Raw genomic sequence first — 13,748 nt, forward strand, 5'->3', positions numbered from 1 at the left:
TGCAAGGCCTAAACAGTCTTATTTATACAGATAAAAGAGCAGGAGTTAGCCAAAAGAACAAAGAAAGCAAAAGACAGGAAAAACCACCTGTGACACAGCATGCATATCCCACTTCCTTACTGATTGGTATCGATCGAAGGCTAATACTTTTACAATTGCCCTTAAACGGTCCAATTGTTCTATACTAATGTCTGCGTTCCTGACACCTGGATTGCAACATTCCAACAATTTTGCTTAAAGATACAGACAACATTTCTTTAATCCTTTTTATTCTTACAATATAATTCATTCTACTTTCACATTATCTAACATGACTTTAAACACAACCGAGGAGTCAGCTAGACTGGGACTGTTTCTAGGGAATCTCTTTGACAAGCTGACATGATGTTAAGTAAGATTTGCCCCTGTGATGTTTAACATTGTGTTAGCTAACCTGACTCTGCAAAGTGATGATGTTAGACCAGATTTTCAAGTGAAGACAAACCCTCACACCTGCTCTATCTCCTTGCTTTGTTCCTCTCCTCCAATTCCTTGGCCAGGACATGCATAATTGTTAGATTTGAATGGGAAATTGGGGATGAGACAGTCTGAATTAGGCACTTTCTCTGGAGAAGCAGAGGCAGAAGATTCAGAGAAAGCAGCACTTTTCAGCACTGCTGGATGAAGGCAGCACATTACTCAGTCAAACTGGATGCCACTTTGCTCATAATAACAAACATCTGAACTGAGTTTCCACCAGACAGAGGAGGGTGCAACACATTTTCATTTCAAAACTCAGGGTCACCCCTTAACAATTAGAGAAAGCTGAGGGCAGTTTGCTACTTGCTCCTGGCGTCTGTTTTTGCTGCACGGTTGGCCACACGTTTGCTGGAAACAGATGTGCAGCCGTCTCTTTTGCCTGTGCAAATGGGATCATCATGTTTAGTTAATTTTGTTCAGAAAATGACAGCAGCAGTGGCCAATGCTATCTAGTTGCAGGCAAAAACAAACACCAGATGTGCTTTGATGCTGGTTTACAGACCACCAGCCGGTCTCTGAAAAATACCAACAGCTGCCAGGCTGGAGGGAGGTAACTAGTGGAATTCTTCAGGGTTCAGTCTTGAGACCTGTCTTATTTAACATTTTTAGTAATGACCTTGGCACAAAAAGTGGGAGTCTGTTAAGAAAATTTATTGATGACACAAAGTTGGGAGGTATTGCCAATACAGAGGAGGACCGGAATATCACACAAGAAGATCTTGATGACCTTGAAAACTGGAATAATAGAAATGGGCTGAAATTGAATATGAAATGAGGCTGAAAAGTGAATGGTCATGCACTTAGGAAAAAACAATAATATTCTTTTTTCTATAAGCTGGGACTCATCAGATGGAAGCAACAGAGGAGGAGAAAGACTTGGGTGTATTGGTTGATCACAGGATAACTATGAGCCACCAATGTGATGTGGCCATGAAAAAGGCTAATGCAGTCCTAGGATGCATCAGGCGCAGTATTTCCAGTAAAGAAAGGGAATTGTTAGTACTATTATGCAAGGCACTGGTGAGACCTAATCTGGAATATTGTGTACAATTCTGATTTCCGATGTTTAAGAAAAATAAATTCAAACTGGAACAGGTGCAGAGAATGGCTACTAGGATGATCAGAGGAATGAAAAACTTTCCTTATGAGAGGAGACTCAAAAAGCTTGGCTTGTTTACCCTAAGCAAAAGAAAGCTGAGGGGAGATATGATTGCTCTTTATAAATATATCAAAGGGATATATAACAGTGATGGGGAAGAGTTAAAATATAAGTTAAGCACCAATGTGGACACAAGAGCAAATGGATGTAAACTTGCCAGCAAGAAGTTTAGTCTTGCAATTAGACGAAGGTTTCTAACCAACAACTTTCCAAGGGGGGCAATGGGGACAAAAAACCTAACTGGCTTCAAGCTTGCTAAATTTATGGGGGGATGATACAATGAGGCTGCCTACAATGGTGTGTAGCTGATTTGCGACAGCTAGCAGCAAATATCTTCAACAGCTGGTGATGGAACACTAGCTGGAGGGAGCTCCAAGTTGCTACAGAGAATTTTTTCCCAGGTGTCTGGCTGGTGGTTCTCGCCCACATGCTCAGGGTCTAACTGATCACCATATTTGTGATCAGGAAGGAATTCCCCTCCCGGGTCAGATTGGCGGAGACTCTGGTGTGTGTTGTGGTGGGGGTTGCCTTCCTCTGCAGCACTAGTGTAAATGATGGATTCTCTGTAACTTGAAGTCTTTCAGTCATGGTTCAGCCAGAGGTTATGGGTCTATTTACAGGAAAGGGTAGGGAAGGTGCTGTGGTTTGCAACGTGCAGATCAGACTAGATGGTCATGATGTTCCCTTCTGGCCTTAAAGTCTATGACTGTCCACTGAGCAAAGGAGAGTGGAGAATGATGTAGGAAGGTCCCAGGGGATATAATAATGGGATGAAACTGAGGAATAGAAAATTGTGGCTGCAAGTCAGAAAATAATTCCTGACATTAAGACCAGGCTTCAACCTCAGGCAGAAAAGCCCACTGAAGGAAGCCAGAGATTGAGAATTCCATAAGGCTCATCCCATGGAGTTTTCGGGTGAGCCATCCCCTCACTGGGGTTTGAGGTCCACTGTGCTTTGCAGAGACCACGTGGCCAACTCTTATTTTTGTTTTGCTGCAGTGGCCTCTCTGCCCCTAGCAGTGCAGCATCACTGTAGCTATTCCATAGCATGTGCAGAGAGGACCTAGGGAGAGCTGATGCTGCTTTTTTGACACTACCTATGCTGGCAGGATAAAACATTGGCACAGATAAATCAACCTCCCTGAGAGGCAGTAGCTAGGGTGACAGAAGGATTCTTCCATTGACCTAGCGGAGTCTTCACGGGGACTTAGGTCCGCTTAGCTGCACTGCTCAGTGAATTTTTCACATCCCTGAACAACAGTTATGCCGATGTAATTTTTAAGTGTAGACCTGCTCTCAGGAAAGTTAATCTAGATTAATTTAAAGTGTGAATTTATACTGTGTGAAACCCCTCTATGGACACTCTCTCATTAAGAATTAAAGTGGTCTTAATTTGATTTAGTTTAACTGACTTTTTGGAAGATAAGCTAAATTAAATCCAGCCCACTTTCATTCTGAATATGAGCATCCACACAGGGGTTTAATACAATTTAATTTGTCCACTTTAAATTCACATCTTGATTTAATTCCTGAGTATCCTCATGTAGACAAGCCCTACAATTAGGAGGCTGGATTCAGCTAAATGGCACATAGTCCATTCCAGGGACTGGTAACCAGTCAACAAACTGAATTTAATTCTAGGGCTGCTGCCACACAGGCAGTTCTCCTCTCATCAATGTCATTGCCAGGCAGTTTTGAATTGCTTGGAATGTTTCAGAAGAGAGGATAATCAGGTTCACAGCAATGACCTGAAGGAGACTATAGCCCTATATAGGCGTATCAGCTGCTATCATTCTCAGACACACTCATTGGTGCATTAACTTGTCTGTGATCGTTACAGGGCAGAAACATGGCTGTGCTGCTGTTCTTCCACAATGGTGTGAGTGGTGAGGGTGAGAAAGGGAGGACGGTCATAGACGGATCATACCTAGCTTCCGTCAGCGATATCATCGTTGTAACTGCAAGTTACCGTGTCGGAGTTTTCGGCTTCCTTAGCACTGGTAAGTCTGTATGCTGCCATGAATCTATGAACTGCAGGCAAATCACATTCTGCAATCTTTGTTTCAAAGTGTTTGTTAGTTCTGCCTTTTCATAAGCTGGCATCTTTGAATAAGTGTTTTGGAAGATACATCCAAGGAGCGTTGTGTCAAAGGGACATGAAGAGTAGCATGATCCAAAATGGGGCACAAAGCAATCATCCCATTTCAAAAGAGCAGCTTGATTTTTATTTACAGATAAAATCATGGGTGTTTGTATGTACAGTAGAATCTCAGCGTTACAAACACCTCGGGAATGGAGGTTGTTTGTAACACTGAACGAAACATTATGGTGGTTTTTTCAAAAGTTTACAGCTGAACAATGATTTAATACAACTTTGAAACTTTACTATGCAGAAGAAAAGTGATGCTTTCCCTTTTATTTTTTTAGTAGTTTGTTTAGCACAGTCCTGCACTGGTGCTTGTGCATGCGTGTGTGTGTGTGTGTCTGTTGCTGCCTGAATGTGTACCTACAGTTTCAAATGAGGTGTGTGGTTGACTGGTCAGTTCATAACTCTGGTGTTTGGAACTCTGAGGTTCTACTATAAAGGGAAGTGGGCCAAAGAGAAGGTCTGACTTTAGATCTTAGGGCCTGATTTCCAGAACTGCTATCTGACTGTAATCCGAGTTGATGGCCCAAAGTTAAGGTGCTAGCTTGAGATTTGAGAGACTGGGTTCAATTCCCTGCTCTGCTGTGGGCTTTTGTGTGACCCTGGACTAGTCACTTAGTCCCTCTGCGCCTCTGTTCCCCATCTGTAAAATGACAGTGCTTCCGTGCCTCATGGGACTGCTGTGACAATAAGTATATTCAACTTTGTGTATGATTCAAGATGTAGATTGGTAGCTGCTTGGCACTTCTGAAAATCAACCCCTTGTCTCCTATCCAGGATTTACCACTATAATGTGCAGTGACCAGTTGAGGGTTTTTTTCAAAGACAGCTTCATCATCACCATGTCTATGCCTCACGGAGCCAACAGAGCTCGCTTATGTTATCTTCTGAAAGATAGAGAGTTACTGTCCATTGACTTGGGTTGTTACCATTTTCCATTCCAGACACTACAGCATAATCACACAGTTCATTACTGCAAGCTGGGAATTAGCACACTTTCCTCATCATGCTCTGTAATGCTGAGGACTTCTGCTTCCCCGTGCCCGGTGATCCCGACTACTATAAATAAATGGCTTGTCTGGCCAAATTTCCAGAAAAGAGGTGCATACCTTGCACGGACAAAGTACCCATTCTGCCTGCACAAATACACATTTGCACCTACCTATGCCTGCCAGTCTGAGAGCAGGGCAGATACCTGCTGTTTGGCTTGGCTTTTATTAGGTTGTTTAGATTCATTTTAAACACAAAATATTTTTCTTTTCCCTTATTTGCCTGGTGGGTTTATTTGCCTTTAAATGGGGGGGGGTGGGGGTGGATAAAGGGATGTGGGGAGGAAGCACAACAACTGAGGCCACGTCTACACTACGGGATAATATCTAATTAGCTAAAATCGGTTTTATAAAACTGATATTATAAATTCGATTTCATGCGGCCACACTAGGCACAGTAATTCGGCGTTGTGCGCCATTGGTCCAAGCTTACGTCATTTCTGAAGCGTTGCATTGTGGGAACTCTTCTGTAGCTACCAAGTCCGCGCAGCTCCCCGCCCCTTGAATTCTGGTTGAATTCATTATTGGCGCGGGTGTTCTGGGTAATGTCGTCAGTCATTCCTTCGTCGGGAAACACAGCGACAATCCTTCGCGCCGTTTTTCCTGGATGCCTGGCGATACCATAGCACGGCAACGATTGGAGCCATTCAGCTTTTTTTTTTTCTGGCACGTATGTGTACTGGATGCCGCGGACAGAGAGGCGATACGCATGCACACGCAGCATTCACTTGCTTTGCCAATGATAGCAAGAGATGGTCCATGGTCATTCTGTACCGTCTACTGCCGGAGAAACGCAATGAGAGACGGTATCTCTCCTGCTCTGTACGTCCGCTGCTCATGAGTGCCCCTGGCTTGAAATGGCGCGGGGCGCAAACGCAAATATCAAAATGGATTGACACTGACGAGTCAATCCCCCTAGGTTCTAAAAATAGAGTCAGCCTGCAGAATAAGGGCAGTGAGTAGAGGACCATGTACAGAGCACAGCTGCTCCGTTCAGTATTCACAGGGGTCCCTGCAACACCCACCTGTTGCTTCCTCCTCCCCACCCTGCGTGGAAAGTCAGGCAGTTCCTGCCCCATTTGTCATAAGTAATAAAGAAGGCAGGAAAGACAGAACTGAGGTGTAGTGACATAAAATGAGGGGAGCAGCCTCCCGCGCGATGAAGTTTCATCGGACAGTAACGGTGTGGGGAAGGAGCCCGAGCATCCTGCTGCTTGACAGCCAGGAGTACAGAATCTTTTCCTTACACAGGAAAGGAGGGGCGAGCCCGAGTGCTAGAAACGCGGTTATTGCTTTCGGTCCAATCACTGGAGAGAGCCACAATGTTGGGCATCGGATGAACAGGTTAATATTCATTGAGGACGTTACTAGTCCTATGGCAACGTACACCGCGAGGAGGGGAGAGAGCGCAGACTGCTTTTTCACGGCTGCACACGCTCTTCCAGCACATTCAGTACACAAGGTGACATTGAAAGAAGTCAAAAGGAATTCTTCCTTCTTCAAGGTAGGTCGGGGGGGAGAGAAAACTGAGGAGCATCCGAACCAGCCAGACACTGGTTGAACCCTACAGACAGTGGGAGCTCAGCCAAGAATGGCCCAATAACTTTCAGAGAATCTGCGTGGACGTGGATACTGAAGTCCAGTACTCTCTCATCCTGACGACCATTGATCTGGCGCCAGTACGCTTGCACCAGCTGTGATCGAGAAGATGTTGTTTTCGAAACGCGTTGGCATTTCGTGTTCGTAACGGAGCCTGATACAACAATTGTCTGCCCATACAACGATCAGAACTAGTAATCGTCGCCTACGGTAGCGGACCTTTGGATTGAGATTGCACGCCAACCCGTGCGATCAGAGTCCGACCTGGGCAAACAGAAATGTAATTCAAAACGTTGCGGGGCTTTGTTACACCTCCGCTGCATCCGAGTTCAGATTGCCTGTCCAGAGAGCGGTTCATGGGGCATGTGGGAAACGCCGTAGGCCAAATACGAACAACGTCGATTTTCCCCCGCCCACAAAACCGAATCCCGATATGTTGATAGAATAGCGCACGTCTCTCGTCAGGGTGGAGTACAGAAATCGATTTAAAGAGCCCTTTATATCGATATAAAGGGCGTTGTAGTGTGGACGGGTACAGCGTTAAATCGATTTAATGCTCTTTAAATCGATTTAAACGCGTAGTGTAGACCAGGCCTGAGTCTAGAGTTCTGGCCCCTCTTTCCTCTGGCTACTAGGACAGTGTTTATATCCCTGGTCTGATACTCTTCCCAGGGCCACCCAGAGGATTCAGAGGGACTGGGGTCTTTGGCGGCGGGGGGCCCTCGCCACCAAATTCCCAGCACTTCGGCGGTGGGTCCCGGAGCAGAAGGACCCCCCTGCCGCCGAATTACTGCCAAAGACCCGGAGCAGAAGAAGCTCTGGGGGCCCTGGCCCAGTGACAGTTTTCCGGGGCCCCTGGAGCGAGTGAAGGACCACTGTCTGGGGCCCCAAAAAACTCTCGTGGGGGCCTGGGGCAAATTGTCCCACTTGCCCCCCTCCTGGGTGGCCCTGACTGTACCTTTCAGAGTGCTTGCTGCACACCTTATAGAGTTTCCTGGATTTCTTCACTGGAACCTCAGTCCTTACCTTTATTAATAATCTATCCTGTGCACCTGGGGGGATCTGTGTAGGGAACTAACTCTTTCCTTTTGGTCTTAGCTAAGGCCACTGCACCTTGCCACATGACACTTCTGATGATCCTGAGATCGAGTTTTGCCTGTGTAGTGACTCAGCTGAGTTTTGCCTGGTGTGGGGTTATAGCAGCATTTCTCTTCTATGGAGTCAGGTGTTTTTGAAGCTCATTGCCAGCAATGGCTGTTTTGAGTTCAGCTACCTGAGAACTACGCGCTGCAAACTCCTTGTGCATTTAGGACTGAGGTTGGCAAGGGCTGCATCTGGGGAAAGTATCACTATGGTTGGTTTTTCTGTGAACCGGATGCTTATGAAACTGACACTTAATATTGGCTAGAGCTAGACAGGGTAGATAGGCGTTGTGCAAGCTTCCATTACACAGCACTGCCCACACATCTGCCACTAACCTCCTTCAACCCAGTTTGTCTCATCTTGGTCTCTTCCTGAGAGGAGTCTGCTAGCTGGGCTGAATATTGCATGGTATGGTCAGATGTCATTCTCAGTACTTGGACAAACCTTTCAAGCCCATTTTCACCGTGTTCCAGTTGGAATTAGAATTTGGGTCTTCAGGGGTGAAAAGGGATAGTGCACAAACCCATCGCCTAGAGACCAGCGAACAGCAGCATCTGTAATGTTCTTTGCCCCTGCTGCAGCTGTCTACAGAGACAGTGACTGATTCACCTGTAGGTGTGTTGGCTGAGAGGATGCAGGAGCCTTCCCCCCAGCTGCTTGGCCCAGTTCTCACATCTCTGTGTTTGGGAGAGCTCAGAGATCCTTCCTCAGTGTACCCCTGGGGGCCCAAAAGGGACAGAGAAGAGGTGGGGCCACACTTCACAGCAGCCTAGGCAGACGGGGCAGCAACTCCTGCACAGCGGGGAGCAGGGGGTTCTCCCTGAGTACAATCACTCCTATCTCCTCTGAGGGCGGGGCAATGCCTCACTGCTGGCCAGGGCCAGAATGGCCCACTTTGATCTTGTCGGAGGGGAGAGTTCACATATTCATTGCAGCTAGAAACTTTGCCACTACTGTAGTTACCCTTTACCTTTCTGTAGCATAATGCAGACTCCCTAAGGTGTTTTTCTGTAATGTATAGCAGCAGAAAATTACACGGAAGGCTCCCCAAGCTGCTTCAGATGTCGTAAGAACTTTTGCCTGGTGCACACGCCAAAATCAAATAGAAACTTCTCAGAGGTTTTCCTTTCCAAGTACTTGTTGAATGAAATCCTGGCCTCACTGAAGTCAATGGGAGTTTTGCCATTAACTGCCATAGGGCCAGACTTTCACCCCTTGATTCTGGCTAAATATAGAAGTGTGAATATTAAAATGCCATGTAAAGGGCCCAACACCCTGAATGAAAGTCCTGATTCTCCAAGCAAAGGCAACTCCTGGATCCTTTGATGTTTGCTTATCATAAATTGCAAACCCAGGAACGAATGGGTTAAAGCTAGTAGTTTTCTTGCAACAAAAAAGCTGCCTTTTCTATTGCTAGCTCTGCAGTTATTCCTGACTCTCTTATGTGGCAGAGCTGTGTTAGGGCTAGGTGGGTCATGGGTATATACACGCAGTGGTTGCTTTGAGTATAGAGAAAACACAGATATGGGTTACACCTGCTTTTCGGTACATATTGAAAGGGCACTGTTGTAGGTATGTCTGGATGTAGGCAAAAAAAGATACTGTGAAAAAACAAGTTTCCTCATTTATGATACAAACAACACCTGGGGTGGTTAGAACTGAACAAATCTGAAAAATCCAATCGGTTGTGTGGTTTGATGATGAAAATAAGCTAGTGCTTATCTGAAGTCCCATAGAGTGAGATTACTCAGATGCTTAGAGTGAAGCCCATTTGTAAGTGTTCTCATGAATGGAGCCTGAGTAACTAAGATCACTGCCTGTGTCTGGCATAGTCATTTTTGTCCTGACACCTATTTCTTTTCACTCTCCTGTGTTCCTCAGGAATGTGTTCTTTGTCTCTGAATAGATGGTTCATATTTATATTGAGGCCCATCACCAAAGTAGTGAAAACAATTCCTGGTAGACATAGATCTTCGGTCTAGCTACAAAAAGAACAGGAGTACTTGTGGCACCTTAGAGACTCACCAATTTATTTGAGCATAAGCTTTTGTGGGCTAAAGCCCACTTCATCAGATGCATGCAGTGGAAAATACAGTAGGAAGATATATATATATATACAGAGAACATGAAAAAATGGGGGTTGCCGTACCAACCCTAAAGAGACTAATCGATTAAGGTGGGCTATTCTCATCAGGAGAAAAAAAACTTTTGTAGTGATAATCAGGATGGCCCATTTCAAACAGTTGACAAAAAGGTGTGAGTAACAGTAGGGGGAAAATTAGCATGGAGAAATAGTTTTTAGTTTGTGTAATGACTCATCCATGCCCAGTCTTTATTCAAGCCTAATTTAATGGTGTCCAGTTCCATCCTAAATTTGTTAGTCTCTAAGGTGCCACAACTACTCCTGTTTTTTTTGCTGATACAGACTAACACGGCTACCACTCTGAAACAGATCTAACTACAGTAAATGTTAGTGCATAAATCCTTTGCCTGAGTTCTTTGGTTTATTAAATACATTCCACAGCCCATCTGACTCTTCCAAGACAAAAGGAACTGGTCATATTTTCCCAGCAGTATTTTCACTGTACTAGTGGCTAGGCCTGTCTCTGTGGTTAAAGAATTCACATGGATTTCACTTCCTTAGATGAGCTCTCATGAGACTTGCAGCAATATTTAAAATGAGTGAATATAGTGTTGAATTGACAGCTCTGGATACTGATGATCTCTGTCCACAGAACAGGCTATGACAGTGAAAGCTTTCCCCATTGCTCTGCCATTGCCTCTCAACCCAATATGTCTATAGGCAAGAAATTCTAGTCTCCATGATCATTCAGTCCTTGTTGTTCTTAGCAGAGGGGCCAATAGTTGTGGTGTAGACGCCTTTAAGAACTATACTGAGACCACTAAAATTCTATTCTGTTCTGATTCTTTTATTTCACCCAGCATGGTGGTATTTAAGAACCTCATTTTGTTATGTTGGGGAACAACTATTACAAGATGAGAGCTTTCAGTCACCATTGGCAAGGGTTGGATTTGAACTATTGACCTACAAAACAGAAGGCTTCATATTCCATTACTTATTTGTTCCCCAGAGCGTCTTTAAATTATCCTTATTTTAAAGATACATTATTTTGGTCTTGGCAATGGAAGGAACAAATATTTTGAACGAGGTTGCTGTTCATGGCTGTTCTGTCTCCTTTAAAGCTTTTCTAGTTTTGAATAAGGCGGTGTTGAAGACAGGTAAGTAAATATAAATGGCCCACTGTGAATCAAAGTCATAGGCAATGAACAATTATTTTCACTTCCTTTTTGATACTTAACAAGGAATTGCTTATTTCTGCTTTTATTGCTTTAAGTTCCAGTTTCTTAGAAAAAAGTGTTATTGGGAAACTAATGCTAGAACCATCCCTCATTTAAAATATTGGGTTACTCTCGGGCACTGTTGAATGATTGGCAGTCCTGGGGAATGTATGGTACTAGAATGTTCTTGGCTTTTCTCATTTGCAAAAGGGCTGTGAGAGGCGAATTGTAAAATTCATGGTTGTTATGTCAAAACAGTTATATGGGGCCACAGAGATGATGTATCAGTTGGTTGTATTAAAATACATGTTGTACTTTAGTTATAAGACTGTAAGAGGATGCAAGGAAATCCAGAGGGTTGTAATTTATATGGCAAGGGGCTGGACAGGATGGGTGCAGGAGGAAAAGATGCTACAAGAATTTAAGTGTTGAGAGCTGCAGATACTCAGCATTTTTTAAGACAAAGCTACCTATTTAGGTAACTAAATATGGATTGAGAGGTCTAACTTGAGGCACTCAATTTAGAAAATCTTGGCCTCGGTCTGTAGACAGTATTATAGCTTGCTGGTCTGCTAGCTCAGCTGCCTTTCCTGTATTATATTTAAAAAACAACCCACCTGTAACTGTAGAATCATAGCTGTAGTGTCTCTGTTCTAAGCTGTAATGTTGTGAATTATTATTGGGAAATACTGTAGTACTTTGTTTTCTTTTTTAGTAGAGGATAGTAGATTTTTGGTTAATTTCATTGAGACAGAAAAGTCCCAGCAGACAGGTATAAAATGAAAACAAAACAACATTCATGATTTTTCCATTTGCAGAAAGAGAGGGTGTATTGTTGTTACTACTAAATAAAAACCTCTTTCTCATGGCAATCCATGCAGCTGGAAAAGCCATTCATTTTATTCATTTTTGTATAAACTGGCCACTCTTATATTTTCGTTAATATTCTCTGAGAGTGGAGTGGAACATGCTACTAATATATCACAGAGGCTTTGAAGAAAAGTTTCATCCATAGTTTGCGGCTCTCATGGTGTGTTAATTGTTAGCCTGCTGTTTCCAATCATCTCCAGAACGTTGCCAGAGAATGAGTGAAATCCTGAACCACTGAGGTCAGCGATAAAGCTCCTATTGACTTCAACAGAGCCAGGATTTCATCTCATGTGCTTGGCTTGACCTTGCTGAAGAACTCGTCAGTGATGCCCTTAACACTTCCCCCCTCTGTTCCTTCTTTTATAGACATTAGAGCACTGGACTGGGACTCAGGACATCTAGGTTCTATTCCTGGCTCTGCTATTGATCTGCTGGGTCACCTTGGGCAAGTTTCCCTCTGTGTGCCTCAGTTTCTCCATCTGTAAAATGGGGATTATGATAGTGACATCCTTTGTGAAGTGCTTTGAGATCTACTGAAGAAAAGCACTCAATAAGATCTATGTATTATTATCATCACTACTGCTCTGTTGCACTGGGAAATGGGACCATATCTCCCTCCGTCTTCCATCACGCTCAAAGGCATTCTGTCTGTTTTGTTTTCCCATCTACTTTAAATCTAAATGACTTTTATTTTAGAATAAGGGAGAACACAAAGCAAAAAAAGGATAACACTAAGTCTGCCCCAGAGATCACAGTGTGTCCCCCCCTCCATACCTGGCTGCATCTGAACTGAACACAAAACAGCAGCAGTGTGTAGCAGACCACTAGAGATTTAATAGTTCAGTACACAAAACCGTAAGTTACAGTATATATGTCCAATTTGCGTCTCCCAGTCCAATTCAAATTGTCCTCAGGGTTCCCAGTGCTCTCTATGGATTTATTCATGCCTGCCCCTCTGACGTCTCATCCACCTTCTTCCCTACCCCTCCACCTCCTAAAATGGTCTCTCTATGATATGCTGCACTTGGGGATCTTCTTTCACTTATTCTGCTCCATCTAGCTGCAGTCTCACCACCACCACCCCCATCTGGGCCACCCAGCCAAATGCCTTCTGGACCCCCAGGGTGGAAGTGGTATAAAGTGTGTGTGTGAGGGGGAGGGATTTGAAGTGAAGACCATCCCATGGCTCCTTATGACACAGTGCTGGCTGTAGCACCCTGCGCACTGAGGTTACTGCAGCCCAGAGAAGGGTGCAGACTTAACCAGAGCGAGCCAAACAACCAGTTTCTAGTGGGGATGGCTGACACTTGGTGGTAACTGCTGGGCTAATGAGACAATCGGCTCAGTAACTGGGAGGATATATAATTGGGAGGAGCTCAGTGGGTGAGCTTGGGGAGGAAAGAGAGCTGTTCGGGAGATTCCACTTACTGTATACCTGTGCTACATCCTGCTATGTTTGGAAACTGAGGGTTGAGGGTACGCATGGTGCAAAAGAAACAGACTGCGTGCTTGTGAGTAGGAGACTACGAAAGCAGCTAGGCGGTGCTGCTCACTGGCTAGCTGAAGAACTGCCCTGTGACGTTTCTCCATTGCCTTAGCTGAGTCTGTTACATCTTCGGCTCTTTGGGGTATGTAATTTCTTTGTGGCATGTACAGGGCCAAGTATGTTGCCAGTGCCTGACAAATAATGAATACCCACAAAGTCCCCTGGCTTGGTTGTAACAGAGATGCAGCCAAGCTCTTAGGCTCTGTCTACACTACGGGAGCTCTAGTGGCATAGGTATGGTGCTGTAGCTACGCCAGCATAACCCTGCAGTGTAGGCACTGCCTACAGAGATGGAAGGGTTTTTCCTGTCAGTGTAGGAACACCCACACCCTCGCCCTCAGAGTGATGGTAGCTCGGTCAGCAGGAGCATCCTTCCATCGACCAAGCTGCAGCTGCATAGCTATGGAGCTATAGCTA

General features: G+C 44.6%; 1 protein-coding gene across 2 annotated transcripts in view; it reads left to right on the forward strand.

Annotated features, from left to right (window-relative positions):
- Positions 1–13,748, forward strand: part of TG (thyroglobulin) — a 216,760-nt gene that overhangs the window by 123,760 nt on the left and 79,252 nt on the right. For both annotated transcript variants that reach the window (XM_075063253.1, XM_075063254.1), the window contains exon 40: positions 3,519–3,678. In XM_075063253.1, the coding sequence (XP_074919354.1) occupies positions 3,519–3,678 (160 nt within the window). The remainder of the gene's footprint in view (positions 1–3,518; positions 3,679–13,748) is intronic.

The sequence above is a fragment of the Chelonoidis abingdonii genome, chromosome 2 (genome assembly GCF_003597395.2).
Source record: "Chelonoidis abingdonii isolate Lonesome George chromosome 2, CheloAbing_2.0, whole genome shotgun sequence".
Classification (NCBI taxonomy): Eukaryota; Metazoa; Chordata; order Testudines; family Testudinidae; genus Chelonoidis; species Chelonoidis abingdonii.